We start from the raw sequence: 17,483 nt of genomic DNA on the forward strand, positions 1-17,483 counted from the left end.
GTTCGATTCTGGTCAAGGGCATGTACCTTGGTTGTGGGCACATCCCCAGTAGGGGGTGTGCAGGAGGCAGCTGATCGATGTTTCTAACTCTCTATCCCTCTCCCTTCTTCTCTATAAAAAATCAATAAAATGTATTTTTTTTAAAAAGAACAACATTCCAACATTAAACATGGTAAAGATAGGACCTGGTCAGGTGGTTAGTTGGAGTGTTGTCCTATACATCAAAATGTTGCAGGCTTGATTCCTGGTCAGGGCACATATCCACAGGTTCAATCCCTGGTCAGGAGGCAACTGATCAATATTTCTCTCTTCTCCTTCTCTCTCTCTCTCTCTCTCTCTCTCTCTCTCTCTCTCTCTCTCTCTCTCTCCTTCCTCTCTCTCTTAAAAATCAATAAAAAGACATATCCCCAGGTGAGGATTTAAAAAAACAATTAAATAAAAATAAACATGGTGAAGATAAATACAGTATACATAGATTAATCTTGTTTGAACAAAGGCTGACCAGGAACATTTAGCAGGAAAAGTTTGTCCTCTCTAAGATTTAGACTGTCCTTGATGAATGAGACACCTCTACTAAAATTACCTCTTTTTCAAAACTACTAGGTTGAAATAGGTAAAAATGTGTTAGTAACTGTGAGGGTTCTTGGCTCTTCCAAACGCCCATTCCGAAATAAATACTTCAGAAACATGGAGCTCAAACTGCAGCTGGCGTCTGCCATTGTCACCCTGACGTGAGTACCGTTTCAATAATTCTTCCTCCCCATGCTTCACGTCTTGACACTCTTCTTCCCGGTAACCTGGTAACCCATGGTTATTTTAGATGTTCCTCTTTCCCTTTTTGTCACAGTACCTTTCGGCCCTTACTCTCTGCCCATATTCAGATGTCTTGTTTGAGGGCTAAAATCATGAGTCTCATTCATTTTTCCATTTCATGATACTTCTCCCGGGGTGATATCCTTTTGGAGTGCTTCTATATAGAGGACCTTCAAAAATCTATTTAGAAGCAGAGTCACTAGTATACCCGCCTGTGAAAGGGGAATTGCAGGTATTCCAAGGCAGTTTAGTATTTGCAGTTTTGCCAGTCTATGTTTATATTGCTCTATTCCTTTGGCGCCTTAGAACAAGTTTTTTGCCTTCAGGAGATTCCTGCCATGGCCATGAACTGGGTCTTGACTTTGGAAATTTATTTTCTGGCAGTTCCCTCTAACCAGAGTTAAAATGAGCAGAAAATGTTAAGCAGATTTAGAAAGATGCATAACTGGCCACTCTTAAAACCAAATCTTTCTCATCTAAAAATACATGGGTCTTTGCAGGCTAATGGAGGAACAGGACAAATACTCTGAAAATTATATCCTTCGAGCTGTCACTGTTGGGCAAACGACACTTGTGGCTATTGCTAGGGACAAGATGGGGAGAAAATTCACATCAGCTCCTCGGCAAATTGAAGTAAGAAAATTACCTCATTCAATATTGATACTTCATCTTATTTAGCATTATTTATCTTTCTGTTTAGTTTGTACGAGTTGAAAATCATTTAACTGAAAAAAAAATGTAGTTGTCTAACTTTTGCAACAATATGTGATTTGTTTGTGTGTTTCTTGTATAAAAATAACATATTTCTTGTAGAAATTGGAAAGCACAAAAAATATAAAGACTCAGAATGAAAATCACCTATAATTCCACTAGAGTAAATTATTTTTAAGATTTCAGTGTATTTCCTTCACTTTTTTAAAAAATATATTTTTATTGATTTCAGAGCTGGAGAGAGAGATAGAAACATCAATGATGAGAGAGAATCATTGATTGGCTGCTTCCTGCACGCTCCCTACTGGGTATCGTGCCTGCAACCCAGGCACGTGCCCTGACTGGGATTCGAATGGTGAACTCCTGGCTCATAGGTCAATGTTCAACCACGGAGCCACGCTGGCCAGGCTATTTCCTTCACTTTTTCCCTTACACTTACTTTAATATGGATGAATCATACACTTTTTTCATCTTAATCTTCTATCAAAAGTATTTTTTATGTGCTTAAAAGTAATTGTTGGGCCCTGACTGGTTTGGCTCTGTGGATAGAGCATCGGCCTGGGGACTGAAGCGTCCCGGGTTTGATTCCAGTCAAGGGCACATGCCTGGGTTGCAGGCTCGATCCCCAGTAGGGGCATGCAGGAGGCAGCTGATCAATGTTTCTCATCATTGATGTTTCTATCTCTCTCTCCCTCTCCCTTCTTCTCTGAAATCAATAAAAATATATTTTTAAAAAAGTAATTGTTGGCCCTGACCGGTTTGGCTCAGTGGATAGAGCGTCGGCCTGCGGACTGAAAGGTCCCAGGTTCGATTCCGGTCAAGGGCATGTACCTCGGTTGCGGGCACATCCCCAATAGGGAGGTGTACAGGAGGCAGCTGATCAATGTTTCTCTCTCATCGATGTTTCTAATGCTCTATCCCTCTTCCTTCCTCTCTGTAAAAAATCAATAAAACATATTTTAAAAAAAAGTAATTGTTGGCCATTTGTTGATAAGTGTTGAAGCTGGGTAATAGGTACCTGAGAATCCTTTATATGTTTGAAAAAAATGTTTAAAAAAAGATAATTTTTTTTGTTTGTTTTTGTTTTTATTTTTTTCTTAAAAAAAAAAAGATAGCCAAAACCGGTTTGGCTCAGTGGATAGAGCGTCAGCCTGCGGACTGAAGGGTCCCGGGTTCGATTCCGGTCAAGGGCACGTACCTTGGTTGCGGGCACATCCCCAGTAGGAGGTGTGCAGGAGGCAGCTGATCGATGTTTCTCTCTCATCGATGTTTCTAACTCTCTATCCCTCTCCTTTCCTCTCTGTAAAAAATCAATAAAATATATTTTTTTAAAAAAAAGATAATTGTAAACATAATTTTAATGGTGAGTTTTGTTCCAATGAGTGGATATGTAATAACTTATTTAGCATTCTCATTTAAGTAATTTATAATTTTTGCTATTATAAATAAAAGTTGAATTTATAAGTAAACACATGTCTTTGTGTATAACTTTATTATACATAATTAGGGTTTTCCCCTTAGAATAAGCTGCATGATCATTTGTTTTGAAATTGACTCTAGTTAATCACTGTAATCCTTTTGGTTTTCTCCTTCAAGGTGTTTCCTCCATTCAAACTTGTTCCAGAGAAAATGACGCTGATTCCAACCAACATGATGCAGGTGATCTTAAAGACAAGAAAATAAGATTTACCCTTTCTCCTCATCCCACCTCTGCCCATCCCAACATATACACGCACCTCTTCTTACTGGCCTCCTCTTGTCTACTCCCAGCCAAGTACAATAGGGTCTGATAAAGAAGAACATTAGTATTTTTCCTGTTCCACAATGAACTACCTCTTAGAATCCCATTGGTCATCTGCAACACTTCCATTTCTTCTTCATTTGAGTTGATGTGGAATATAGGGCGGTGGGAGAAGATGAAGAAGTCCAGTTGTTTGGACAAAATGTTGGGAACAAAGATGTGACTTCTTCCCATGCTTCAGGAATTCACTGGTGTGTTTAAATCCCAGGTAATGTCTGAAGGTGGCCCCCAGCCCCAATCTATCATTCACTTCTCCATCAATAATCAGACTGTGGCTGTTGTTAATAGGAGAGGGCAAGTTACAGGGAAGGTGGTTGGCACAGCTGTGGTCCATGGCACCATCCAGACAGTGAATGAAGATACTGGCAAAGTCATTGTGTTTTCACAGGTATTGGTTCTTTGTTCTTCTCGGCTTCTACTCTTCCATCTGGGAACCATATTGGGAGATGAGGGAAGGGAGTAATGATGAGGAGGGTGTTACCAGCCCTGAAAAATACTTTTAGTCCCTTCATCTGGCATGCTTTTAACCTGACATGGGGAATATGTGATCTTTAGTGAAAAACACACAGAGTAATTGGCATTGTTATAATATCCATGAGCAATTATTTAAAGAGCAAAACCAAACATAGTATGGCATGTTTTTGTTGTTGTTGTTGAATGCCCCAAACAACAACAAACCAACCACTTATCAAAAGCATCTCTGTCCACCCCACAGACACTCCCTCTTAGCCTAAACTGGTTCTCCTTCCTGTTGAGCAGGACGAAGTGCAGGTTGAAGTTGTTCAGCTAAGGTCTGTTAGGATCCTTGCGGCTGCAACTCGCCTTATCACAGCTACTGAGGTCAGTATGATGACTCTGTTCTGGGCTCATTATTTTGATAATGCCAGTTATGACACAAAACAATGTTTTCTTTCCAGATGCCAGTTTATGTCATGGGAGTGACCAGTACCCAGACCCCTTTCTCCTTTAGCAATGCCAACCCTGGGCTCACATTCCACTGGTCCATGAGCAAAAGGGAGGTATTGGATCTAATGCCCAGGCATTCAGAGGTATGAATTTATGTTTATTATATTACCTTAGGGATCTTGATATTAAGTTTTTCATCATAAGTTTTAGACTGAGTCACTTCATTTTCATTCTCCTCCTATCAATGAATTGACTCCAGATAACTTAGGAATCTTACAGAGGTGTGCCAGAACTAATTGAGCAATGCAAGAGGAAGTTTCTCTAGGGGTGACTCTGTTGCTAAGAATGTGAAAAGAAGTAACTGTGAAAACAAGCCCTGGTACTGTAGTTCTTCTAGATGGCTACTTCCAACCTACATTTTCCTTATTGTTACAAGAGAGAGAGAAGGGCACAATGTTTATTCATGAATATTTCTTAATCCACCCCTCATTGTGTAGGTTTTTCTACAGCTCCCAGTAGAGAATAACTTTGCCATGGTTGTCCACACAAAAGCAGCTGGTCGGACCAGTATCAAAGTCACTGTCCGCTGTATGAACAGCTCCTCTGGGCAGTTTGAGGGAAATCTGTTGGAACTGTCTGATGAAGTTCAGATCCTGGTAAGGGCCCCAACCTAAATCCTGTTTTTGTATATTAAGGAGAAAAGAGTTATATTTGCTTTATCATCCATGAAGAGCTTAGCCTGAATAGAGGTAGAGAAATGGCTAGAGGGATCCCTAGAACAGGTTTATAGTTTCTAGATATTTTGTCATTTCTGCTAATTGCCTCTATATAAGTATTGACATTAGAAAGTACACACTCCTCTCAACTCCCCATGCAATGGACACAGGATATGAACACCATAATAACTAAAGAGGGATTCATTTCTGAGCCATTCTGCCTAACATAGATATTGAGATACAGTCCACTTACCTATATTCATAGGTAGAACGAAAACTAATCCTAACTTCTGGTAAAGCGTAGAGTATGAATAGTTTCTACAGATGTTCTCAAGCTGAAAGCTAAATAGCCCTATTGCTTTTAAAATTCAAAAGAAGCCCTAACTGGTTTGGCTCAGTGGATAGAGCGTTGGCCTGCGGACTGAGGGGTCCCGGGTTCGATTCCGGTCAAGGGCATGTACCTTGGTTGCGGGCACATCCCCAGTGGGAGGTGTGCAGGAGGCAGCTGATCGATGTTTCTCTCCCATCGATGTTTCTAACTCTCTATCCCTCTCCCTTCCTCTCTGTAAAAAATCAATAAAATATAGTTAAAAAATAAAAATAAAAAAAAATAAATTCAAAAGAAAAATTTATCATTTGTGTGGAGCAAATACATTTTTCTTCCTCTAAATATAGGACTGATATTTTCTTTTTCTTTCTTCTCCTTTATTTTGGCTTTTGTTCTCTGATTCAGTGAGACATAGAGGAAAGAGCATATTACTAGGTGGAAAGCCTGAATAATGTTCCTTGCTAATTTAATATAGATTCTTTGTTCTCAAATCTCTTTTCAGTTTCTAGGAGCTAAAATTAGAAATTTCAAAATTATTTTATACCTTATATCTAAGTAATACAGAGGAAGTAATAATGTAAACTTGAAGACTTGAAGCAAGCCGAATATTAGGTTATATGGTCTAGAATACCTAGATACATCTTTTTTAAAAAATATTTTTTATTGATTTCAGAGAGGAAGGGAGATGGGGAGCAAGATAAAACATCAATGATGAGAGAGAATGATTGATCAGCTGCCTCCCGCACACCCCACACCAGGGATCAAGCCTGCAACCCAGGCATGTGCCCTGACCAGGAATCGAACCATAATCTCCTGGTTCATAAGTCAACACTCAACCATTGAGCCATGCCAGCTGAGTATAGAATACCTAGATACATTTTAAGAGTATTGTGGAACATTAGGCTAAATTGAAGTTAGGCAGACTTATTTGTAGTTGTCCATATGTGATTAAAGGTCATCATTTATCTTTTCCAGATAAAAAAATATTTTTTTTCTCATTATAGGTATTCGAAAAACTCCAAGTTTTTTATCCAGAATGCCAACCTGAGCAAATTCTAATGCCCATGAATTCTCAACTGAAACTTCATACCAACAGGTAAGGATAATAGAGGCCAGGTTCTAACTTTACCTTCAGTAAAACATTGCACATGGAAAGAACTATAATGCTTTCTAGGTGATTTTCCTAATGCACAAATAATTTTATTTTTGGTTGAGGTGAAGTTCACATAGCATACAATTAACCATTTTAAAGTGTACAGCCCTAACCGGTTTGGCTCAGTGGGTAGAGAGAGCATTGGCCTGGGGACTCAAAATTCCTGGGTTCGATTCCGGCCAAGGGCATGTACCTTGGTTGTGGGCACATCCCCAGTAGGGGGTGTGCAGGAGGCAGCTGATAGATGTTTCTCTCTCATCGATGTTTCTAACTCTCTTTCCCTCTCCCTTTCTCTCTGTAAAAAGTCAATAAAATATATTTTTAAAGTGTACAGTTCAGTGGTATTCAGTACATTCACAAAGTGTGCAGCCATCACCTCTGTCTAGTTCCAAAATATTTTCGATGTCACAAAAGGACACCATACCCATTAATAGTCACTTCCCATCTCCCCTCATCTTAGCCCCTGGCAACCAGCTGTCTCTGTGAATTTAACTATTCTGTATACTTCCTACAAATGGACTTACACAATATGTGACCTTTGTGTTGGCTGCTTTCAGTTAACATAGTATTTTCAGGGTTCTTCTATGTTATATCAGTACTTCATTCTTTTTATGAGTAAATAATATTCCATTGTACGAATATAATATTTTGTTCGTCCATTCATCCATTGATGGACATTTTGGTTGTTTTCATCTTTGGCTGTTGGGAATAGTGCTATGAACATTCATGTACAACTATTTGTTTGAATACCTGTTTCAATCCTTTTGTTTCAGTTATTTCGGCTGAGTAATTTTTAATGATAAACATATAATAGAATTTGATTTTTTAAAAAGATAAGCATAGTCCTGGCTGGTGTAGCTCAGTTGGTTGGAGTGTCGTCTCTTGCACTGAAGGGTCGCAGGTTCGATTCCCAGTCAGGGCACAAACCAAATTGTGGGTTTAATCCCCAGTCAAATGTGTATGGGAGGCAACCAACCTCCTGACTGATGTTTCTCTCTCACATCAATGTTTCTTTTCCTCTCCCTCTTCCCCTCTCTCTAAAATCAATAAGAACATGTCCTCGGGTGAGGATTAAAAAAAAAAAAAAAAGGATAAGCATATCCAAAGCGGACTTTTACCTGAGGAACAAAGAAGCACACAATATAGAGAATGGCAAACAGTTTCCTCAGAGTAATCCTGGCAATCTCCACTCCTTTCTGGTCAAACAGAGTCTCCAAGAGATGCCTCTTGCTCTGTTTGTTCCCTAGGGAAGGGGCTGCCTTTGTGAGTTCCCGTGTTCTCAAGTGTTTCCCTAACTCATCCGTCATTGAGGAGGACGGTGAAGGGCTCCTGAAAGCTGGTTCCATTGCAGGTACTGCCGTGTTGGAAGTTACTTCTGTAGAACCTTTTGGAGTCAACCAAACAACCATAACTGCAGTTCAGGTGAGTTCAGGCACTTACTAGAAATAAATAAATACATAAATAAATACATAAATAAATACATAAATAAAGTAAAAGGAATACTATGGCCTTAACAGGCAGATTTCCTTTTTTAAGAATTAGAGACTTCTCAGGAAGTCAGAAATGAATTATAAGGTAAGATATAATCTTGACATGATTCTAAACCATCAAATTAAAGTGAACTTTAGCCCTAACTGGTTTGGCTTAGTGGATAGAGCGTTGGCCTGCGGACTCAAGGGTCCCAGGTTCGATTCTGGTCAAGGGCATGTACCTTGGTTGTGGGCACATTCCCAGTAGGTAGTGTGCAGGAGACAGCTGATCGATGTTTCTCTCTCTCATCGATGTTTCTAACTCTCTATCCCTCTCCCTTCCTCTCTGTAAAAAATCAATAAAATATATTTTTTTAAAAATGAAGTGAACTTTAGCCCTAGCCGGTTTGGCTAAGTGGATAGAGTATTAGTCTGCAAACTGAGGGGTTCCGGGTTCAATTCTGGTCAAGGGCATGTACCTTGGTTACAGGCTCCTCCCTGGCCCAGGGCCTGGCCGGGGTATGTGCAGGAGGCAACCAATTGATGTTTCTCTCACATTGATATTTCTCTCTCTCTTTCCCTCTCTCTTCCATTCTTTCTAAAAATCAATGGAAAAATATCCTTGGGTGAGGATTAAAAAAAAAAGTTAAAGTGAACTTTAGAGTCCTTGTTATCTTGTTATAGCCTCAACTTGGTATGATTGTCTTCTGAACAGCTTGGACAAGAAGGTTGGTATGGGAGAAGTGTAGAACTATTGCTATCAAAAGTAGGCTTTGTTTTCGGAATAAAAAAATTAGAATTAGATAATTCCTCAGAGGTAAGTGAGTCTAACACACATCAGAACAGGACCGCCACCATGACTGTGGGCAAGAGCAGCAAGATGCTGCAGCACAGCGGCTACAGGATGAGGTGCAGCCTGCAAGACAGTCATGTCTTCATTGGCACCTTCAAGGCTTTCGGCAAGCGTATGAATTTGATCCTGTGTGGTTGTGATGAATTCAAGAAGATCAAGCCAAAGAACTCAAAACAAGCAGAAAGAGGAGAGAAGCAAGTCCTCAGTCTAGTGCGGCTTCGAGGGGAGAAGCTGGTCTTGGTAACAGTAGAGGCATCTCCTCCCAAAGATACTGGCACTGCTGGAGTGCCACTTGCTGGAACTGCTGGGGGCCCAGGGATCAGCAGGGCTACTGGCAGAGGAATTGCAGCTGGTGTTTCCATGCTGCAGGACTTGCTGGGCCAGCTCATGGGGTGTGGACCATGCCAACTGGGCCCCCTACCCTGGAAATGTGCCCACCAAGGCCCTAGACTCATCTTGGCCCCTCTCATCTCCATGTATTTCCCCAAAGACTGTACATAGTCCTTTTATTTCCTTGTGGCCTGTGAAACAAATTTATAATATACTTTTTTTTAATCCTCACTCCAGGATATTTCATTCATTCATTCATTCATTCATTCATTCATAGAGAGAGAGTGGAAGGGAGGGAGAGAGGAAAAGAGAGACCAGGAATCGAACCTGAGACCCTTTGGTGCCTGGAATGACACTCTAGCCACTTAGCCATACCGGACAGGGCTACAACCAACTTTTTTTTCTTGTTAATTCTCACCCAAGGATATTTTTCCATTGATTTTTAGAGAGTGGAAAGGAAGGGGAGAGACAGAGAGAGAAGCATCAATCAATGTAAGAGAGACACATCAATTTGGTTGCCTCCTGTATGTGCCCCCACCAGAGCCAGGAATGGAGCCTGCAACCAAGGTGTGTGCCCTTGACTGGAATCAAATCTAGGACCCTTCAGTTCATGGGCTGACACTCTATCCACTGAGCCAAACTGGTTAGAGCTAAACTTTTTTTTTTAATATGTTTTTATTGATTTCAGAGAGGAAGGGAGAGGGAGAGATAGAAACATCAATGATGTGAGAGAATCTTCAATTGGCTGGCTCCTGTATGTCCCCTACTGGGATGGAGCCTGCAACCCAGGCATGTGCCCTAACTAGGAATGGAACTGTGACCTCCAGTTCATAGGTCGATGCTCAACCACTGAACCATGCTGGCCGAGCAAAGCTGAACTTTTCTTGTTATCACAGTTTATCTCTTACAGTGTAAAAAAACAAATTACACTATTCTTAATAATTATTTAACAATATTGAGCATTCTGCACAAAGTAAATTATAATTCTTTCCTCAAAAAGCTTCTCTTCAGCCGAAACCGGTTTGGCTCAGTGGATAGAGCGTCGGCCTGCGGACTGAAGGGTCCCAGGTTCGATTCCGGTCAAGGGCATGTACCTTGGTTGTGGGCACATCCCCAGTGGGGGGTGTGCAGGAGGCAGCTGATCGATGCTTCTCTCTCATCGATGTTTCTAGCTCTCTATCCCTCTCCCTTCCTCTCTATAAAATATCAATAAAACATATTTAAAAAAAAAAAAAGCTTCTCTTCACATTGCCACAGCTTTAATAATTAAAAGCCATTTCCTTTTTTTTTTTAATATATTTTATTGATTTTTTGCAGAGAAATTTTTTGCAGAGAGGAAGGGAGAGGGATAGAGAGTCAGAAACATCGATGAGAGAGAAACATCGATCAGCTGCCTCCTGCACACCCCCCACTGGCGATGTGCCCGCAACCAAGGCACATGCCCCTGACCGGAATCGAACCTGGGACCCTTCAGTCCGCAGGCCGACGCTCTATCCACTGAGCCAAACCGGTTTCGGCATAAAAGCCATTTCCTATACTGTCATATGTTCACTCTGATTTAAGTCATTTTAAATCAAGAGCTAATTATTTCATATGAAAGAGGGACACATTTTTTATCATCTATAATAATAAAAGCATAATATGCTAATTAGTCCGGACGTCCTTCCGGACGACCTTCTGGACAAAGCCAGGGCTGCGAGGTAAGCCTGGGACCCAGGTGCCTGCCGGTGGCTAGAGGGAAGCCGATGCCGGCAGCTGGCGGAAGGAAGGCCTACTTTTACACAAATTTCGTGCATCGGGCCTCTAGTTGATTATAAATCTCAGAATATGGACACAGCTCCTCTCCAATGCATCCTTCTCTGTACCAGTGGGCTTTGTCTCCCACAGGTAGCACCAGTGACTTACCTGCGAATGAGCAGCCAACCCAAGCTGTACACGGCCCAAGGAAGGACCCTATCAGCCTTTCCGCTGGGCATGTCTCTCACCTTCATTGTTCAGTTTTATAACAGCATCGGAGAGAAATTCCACACACACAATACCCAGCTTTATCTGGCTCTGAACAGGTATGGAAGTCAATGACACTATGGTAGGAATTCTTGCAGATTAGGCTAGTATTATATAGCAGTTCCAGTGAATTGCTCTCATGTTCTGCACTTGGAATCTGATCTTTGTTTCTTTCATTACGATGTGGAAAAGACCAGAATAGTTATTAGTTGTTCAATGAAGAAAAATATCAGGATATTTTGAATCTGTCAAGTCCTAGTTCACAGAAAGCTTCCATACGGAGCTCATTGGAATATTATCAGAAAGTCGTACTGGAAAAAAAAAAGTTTAATTAAAAAAGAAAAAAAAGCCTTACTGTGCACTATATAGTGGTATGTGAGGGTAATAGACTGATCTCTGGCCCTTGATTGCTTACTCTCTATTGTAGAATTCCTTCTTTTGTGTTGAACTTTTGTGTTGTTGAATATAATGTAACTAGAGGCCCAGTGCACGGTCGAGGGGACAATTTGCATACTACGCTTTTATTATATAGGATAGGATAGGGTCTGTTCCCAGAACTGTTTTCTAACTGTTGTCCCTTTTCAGAAATTCCTACTTTTCATATCTACTTTCAGAGATGACTTACTACTTATTGGACCAGGGAATAGGAACTATACTTACGTGGCCCAGGCTGTGAACAGAGGGGTGACACTTGTGGGGCTCTGGGATCGGAGACACCCAGGCATGGCAGATTACATTCCTGTCGCTGTCGAGCACGCCATTGAGCCAGACGCCAAGCTCACCTTTGTTGGAGATGTCATCTGTTTCAGTACTCACCTCCTCAACCAAAATGGTCTGGACACCTTCCTTTCTTAACCTCACAACTGATGGTTACAAAGCAACTCATCCCTTAAAGGATTTTTTCCCCCAAATATCTAAATTCTGAAAGTATTTTTATGCATTTTATTATTTTTCATGTTAACTGATAATTCTCAGTTCAATGCCCATTTCTCTCAATAACCAGCCATCAGAAGTCAGCCAGTTATATTTATCAAATGCCTATTGAATGCATAGCTCTATGTAATGTATTATGTAGACAGTGTAGGGTGCTGTGTCTTCTCCTCCATTTCCAGCTTCTGAAGGAAGGTAAACGCTTAGCTGAAGAGCAGTAAAGGATGAAATAAAAGTAAGGAAAGGACAATAAGGCTTTAGTTCTAACTTATCCTCAAAGCTGGGTGTTCCTGTTGGATGGAAAGAGAGATCTATATGCTTTAATGGTCTACTGATTTGGAGTCTGAGTAAGATTAAAGTGACCATCAATTTATGTGGAAAGGTTGCAGCAAAGTGCTTTTTCTTATCCTTTCCTAGGTGAACCTGGGATATGGATGATTTCTACTGACAATATTCTACAAACAGACACTGTCACTGGGGTAGGAGTGGCCCGGAGTCCAGGAATAGCAACAATCTTTCATGACATCCCAGGACTGGTGAAAACATATCGAGAGGTAAACTTAACAATACCAGGATTGAAGAGATAAGGGCGTCTATTTCTATAAATGGAAATATGCATATAAAAAAGAAATACAGTCACATATCAGATATAAAAAGAGCCAACAAGCTTTATTGGGATATAAAGGGGAACAGTATTAGGATTCTTTTTTAACTTTTTTAAAAAAATATTTTTATTGCCCTGGCCAGTTTGGCTCAGTGGATAGAGCGTTGGCCTATGGACTGAAAGGTCCCGGGTTTGATTCCAGCCGAGGGCATGTACCTTGGTTGCGGGCACATCCCCAGTGGGGGGTGTGTAGGAGGCAGCTGATCGATGTTTCGCTCTCATCGATGTTTCTAACTCTCTATCCCTCTCCCTTCCTCTCTGTAAAAAATCAATAAAATATATTTAAAAAAAAAAATATATATATATATATATACTTTTAAAAATAAATAAATAATACTTTTATTGATTTCAGAGAGTGAGGGAGAGGGAGAGAGAGATAGAAACATCAATGATGAGAATCACTGATCAGCTGCCTCCTGCACACCCCCTACTGGGAATCAAGCCCGCAACCTGGGCATGTGCCCTTGACCGGAACCGAACCCGGGACCCTTCAGTCCACAGGCCGATGCTCTATCCACCAAGCCAAACTGCCTAGGGCAGTATTAGGATTCTTAACCAGAAGAATACCTCATCTGACTTACATTTTAAAATATCACTGTGGCCAAAAACCGGTTTGGCTCAGTGGATAGAGCGTCAGCCTGCGGACTGAAAGGTCCCAGGTTCGATTCCGGTCAAGGGCACGTAACTTGGTTGCGGGCACATCCCCAGTGGGAGGTGTGCAGGAGGCAGCTGATCGATGTTTCTCTCTCATTGATGTTTCTGACTCTCTATCCCTCTTCCTTCCTCTCTGTAAAAAATCAATAAAATATATTAAAAATATATATATATCACTGTGACCTCTGGTTGGTACTAAACTGTAGGGGCTAGGGTGGAAGCTGAGAAACCAGTTGGAAGAGTATTAGTGCAGTAAACCAGGTGAGATACGATGGTGGGTCAGGGTGGTAATAGAGGAGGTAATGAGAAGTTAATCGGATTCTAAATATCTATTATAGGTAGAGCCAATAGAATTTCCTGGCCGATTACATGTAGAGTGTGAGACAGTCAAGAATGACTTCAGGCCCTGGCCAGTGTGGCTTAGTTGGTTAGGCGTCATCCCATGCACCAAGAGGTTGCTGGTTCCATTCCTGGTCAGGGCTCATGCCCGGGTTGTGGGCTTGATCCCCCAGTAGGGGGCGTGCAGGAAGCAGCCTATGGATGTTGGGCTGTTACATCAATGATTCTCTCTTCTCCCTTCCTCTCTTCCATAAAATCAATTAACTATTCTTTTTAAAAAAAAATGACTTAGGGTTTTTGATTGAATAACTAAAAGGTCAAAGTTGCCATTAACTGAAATGTGGAATCTGAGTGGAATAGCTTTGGAGAGAAGGTCAGTCTGTTTTGGACATGTACTAGTAAAACTGGACAGAAGGTAGCTGGATATAAAAGTCTGGGAGTCACCCTAGCTGGTTTGGCTCAGTGGATAGAGCATCAGCTTGCAGACTGAAGGATCCCAGGTTTGATTCTGATCAAGGGCACAGGCCCAGGTTTCAGGCTCGATCCTCAGTAGGGGGCGTGTAGGAGGCAACCGATCAATGATTTTCTCTCATCATTCATGTTTCTATCTCTCTCTCCCTGTCCCCTCCTCTCTAAAATCAATAAAAAAACATTATTAAAAAATAAATAAAAGTCTTGGAGTCATTGGCATAGAGATGATATTTAAAGCCATTAGATAGCCAAAACCGGTTTGGCTCAGTGGATAGAGCGTCAGCCTGCAGACTGAAAGGTCCCAGGTTCGATTCCGGTCAAGGGCACGTAACTTGGCTGCGGGCACATCCCCAGTAGGGGGTGTGCAAGAGGCAGCTGATCGATGTTTCTCTCTCATCGATGTTTCTAACTCTCTATCCCTCTTCCTTCCTCTCTGTAAAAAATCAATAAAATATATTTAAAAAAAAAAATAAAATAAAGCCATTAGATAACCAAGAAAATTGGTGTAAACAGAGAAAAGGTCCAAGAACTAAACTCTGGGGACACTCCAATATTAAGAGGAACCAATAAGAGAGACTTATAAGAAATGACCAGTGAAGTGGTAAGAAAATCCAGAAATTTTGGTGTCCTGGAAGCCAGGTGGAAAAGTTATTTCAAGAGGAAGGGAATGATCAACCAGTGAAATACTATTAATAGGTTAAGTAAGCCCTGACGGGTTTGGCTCAGTGGATGGAGCGTCGGCCTGCGGACTAAAGGGTCCAAGGTTCGATTCCGATCAAGGACATGTACTTTGGTTGTGGGCACATCCCCAGTGGGGGGTGTGCGGGAGGCAGCTCATCGATGTTTCTCTCTCATCGATGTTTCTAACTCTCTATCCCTCTCCCTTCCTCTCTGTAAAAAATCAATAAAATATATTTTTTAAAAAATAGGTTAAGTAAGCTGAAAACTGAGACCTAACTGATGGTTTTTACAATATGTAACTAACTTTGTTTTAAGGCCCTTAAATATTTAAAAACAAACTGAGGTAGTACTGAGGAGACTGGACAGTATATTACATTAAATTGAAGATATTTGGAGGGGAAAAGGATCATTATCATCATATCCTATCTAATAAAAGAGTAATATGCAAATTGACCATACCTCCAATACACCCACAAGCCACGCCCAGTGGCCAATCAGGAGCGAGTATGCAAATTAACCTAACCAATATGGCTGCGCCCACGGTGCGAGCAGGAGGCTTGGGTTTCCCTGGCACTGGAGGAAGCCAAGCTTTCCACACACCCTGGCTGGCCCTGGACTCCATTCAAGGCTACAAAATTTCAGTTATAGAAGATAAATAAATTCCAACAAAAATGGCTGCAGCCACAGAGTTGGAGAGAGCAGGAGGCTAGGGTTGCCCCCCGGCAATGGAGGAAGCCAAGTTTCCTGGCCTGCCTTGGTGTCTGCTCAAGGCTACAAAGTTTTAATTATGGAAGATAAATAAATCCCAACAAAAATGGCTGTGGCCACGGAGCGAGCAGGAGGCTTGGGTTTCCCCGGCGATGGAGGAAGCCAAGCTTTCCACCCACCCTGGCTTGCCCTGGCCTCCGCTCAAGGCTACAAAGTTTCAATTATAGAAGATAAATAAATCCCAGATACCAGGGCCTCTGCTTGGGTGGCGGGGGCGGGGGGGGAGAGGGGGGCGTGGCTGGCCTGCAAACCACCATACGCCCCTCGCCCAGGCCACCCCACACCCCAAGGAAACCCCCACCCTGATCCGGGACACCCTTCAGGGCAAACCAGCCAGCCCCCACCAGTGCACCAGGCCTCTATCCTATCTAATAAAATATGCAAATTGACCATCACTCCCACACACAAGATGGCTGCCCCCATGTGGACACAAGATGGCCAGCAGGGGAGGGACCAGGCCTGCAAGGGAGGGCAGTTGGGGGTGACCAGACCGGCAGAGGAGGGAAGTTGGGGGTGACCAGGCCTGCAGGAAAGGGCAGTTGGGGGGGACCCAGGCCTGCAGGGGAGAGCAGTTGGGGGGGACCAGGCCTGCAGGGGAGGGCGGTTAGGGGTGACCAGGCCTGCAGGGGAGGGCAGTTAGGGGCAATCAGGCTGGCAGGGGAGCAGTTAGGCATCAATCAGGCTGGCAGGGGAGTGGTTAGGGGGTGATCAGGCTGGCAGGCAGAAGCAATTAGGGGCAATCAGGAAGGCAGGCAGGTGAACAGTTGGGAGCCAGCAGTCCTGGATTGTGAGAGGGATGTCCAACTGCCCATTTAGGCCCGATCCCAAAAGGGCAGTCAGACATCCCTCCCGGGGTCCCAGATTGGAGAGGGTGCAGGCTGGGCTGAGGGACACACACACCCATGCACAAATTTCATGCACTGGGCCTCTAGTCTCTTTATAATCATTAAGCACTAGCCTTACATACAAGGCACAGTATAGGATGTACAGGGATAAATTAGGGTTCTAAATTAAAGAGCTTAGAGCCTAATAGGAGGGATTTTAACAAGTATAAAAATGTGTACAATATAAGGCAGAACATTACAAAGTATACTGAGTATTCTGTAAAGTTGCAATTGTCTTCAAAGGCATTTTAATAGGGAATCATACAGAGGGAACATATGTCAGAAGGAATAATGGACAGAGACCTTTTAGAAAATAAATGTTTTCTTCCCGTAACATATTGTGGTTCTCAAATATGTTAGCACATGAAGAGCAATTTTGCGAAACAGTTGCTTTTGGTTAAATAAGTTATGAGAGGCAGAGAAGGAGGGAACCAGATTCTCTAAGAATTTAGGTACATATTTGCCTTTGATTTCCTGACAGGTGGTTGTCAATGCATCATCAAGATTAACACTCAGTTATTACCTCAAGACTTATCTCACCAATACTCCCAATTCAACGGTGTTCAAGTTCTTCATCACCACTGGCAGAAATGGTGTCAATCTTAAAGGTCAGGAATCTTTTTATAGGTATGGGTGATTGTTCTCAACTTTCTCATCTTCCCGTATTAATTTACCCCTTTGGATTAGCAATATAAATTTCCTTTTATTTCAAATGGACTCTACCTTAATAAATCATTGACTCATCCTTTTTTATACCTAACTGCTTCTATGTAACAGCCTCCCCTTTTACAAATTCTTATTAGTGATAATGCTGTTTACCTCTTTTCTGCTTATTAGGGTCCTGCACCCCAAGTCAAGCCTTGGCCATTACAACAATACTTCTTCCAGAGACCCTCATACTGTGTCATATACAGTTCAGTAATACTTCACTAGACATTCCAGCAAGTAAAGTCTTTCACGTCCATTCATATTTCAGCATGGAGAAAGGTGGGTTCCACCAGTTGAATC

The 17,483-nt window shown here is 42.0% G+C and overlaps 1 protein-coding gene across 1 annotated transcript in view; it reads left to right on the plus strand.

The window, feature by feature from the left end:
- NUP210L (nucleoporin 210 like) overlaps positions 1-17,483 on the plus strand; it is a 54,971-nt gene that overhangs the window by 30,948 nt on the left and 6,540 nt on the right. The window contains exons 20-33 of the mRNA XM_080649393.1: positions 604-731; positions 1,314-1,446; positions 3,121-3,183; positions 3,534-3,713; positions 4,085-4,165; positions 4,243-4,374; positions 4,729-4,887; positions 6,280-6,371; positions 7,676-7,850; positions 10,968-11,143; positions 11,699-11,916; positions 12,432-12,568; positions 16,957-17,083; positions 17,313-17,462. Of these exons, the coding sequence (XP_080505519.1) occupies positions 604-731; positions 1,314-1,446; positions 3,121-3,183; positions 3,534-3,713; positions 4,085-4,165; positions 4,243-4,374; positions 4,729-4,887; positions 6,280-6,371; positions 7,676-7,850; positions 10,968-11,143; positions 11,699-11,916; positions 12,432-12,568; positions 16,957-17,083; positions 17,313-17,462 (1,951 nt within the window). The remainder of the gene's footprint in view (positions 1-603; positions 732-1,313; positions 1,447-3,120; positions 3,184-3,533; positions 3,714-4,084; positions 4,166-4,242; positions 4,375-4,728; positions 4,888-6,279; positions 6,372-7,675; positions 7,851-10,967; positions 11,144-11,698; positions 11,917-12,431; positions 12,569-16,956; positions 17,084-17,312; positions 17,463-17,483) is intronic.

This window comes from Plecotus auritus, assembly GCF_963455305.1.
Source record: "Plecotus auritus genome assembly, chromosome: 12".
Taxonomy (NCBI): Eukaryota; Metazoa; Chordata; class Mammalia; order Chiroptera; family Vespertilionidae; genus Plecotus; species Plecotus auritus.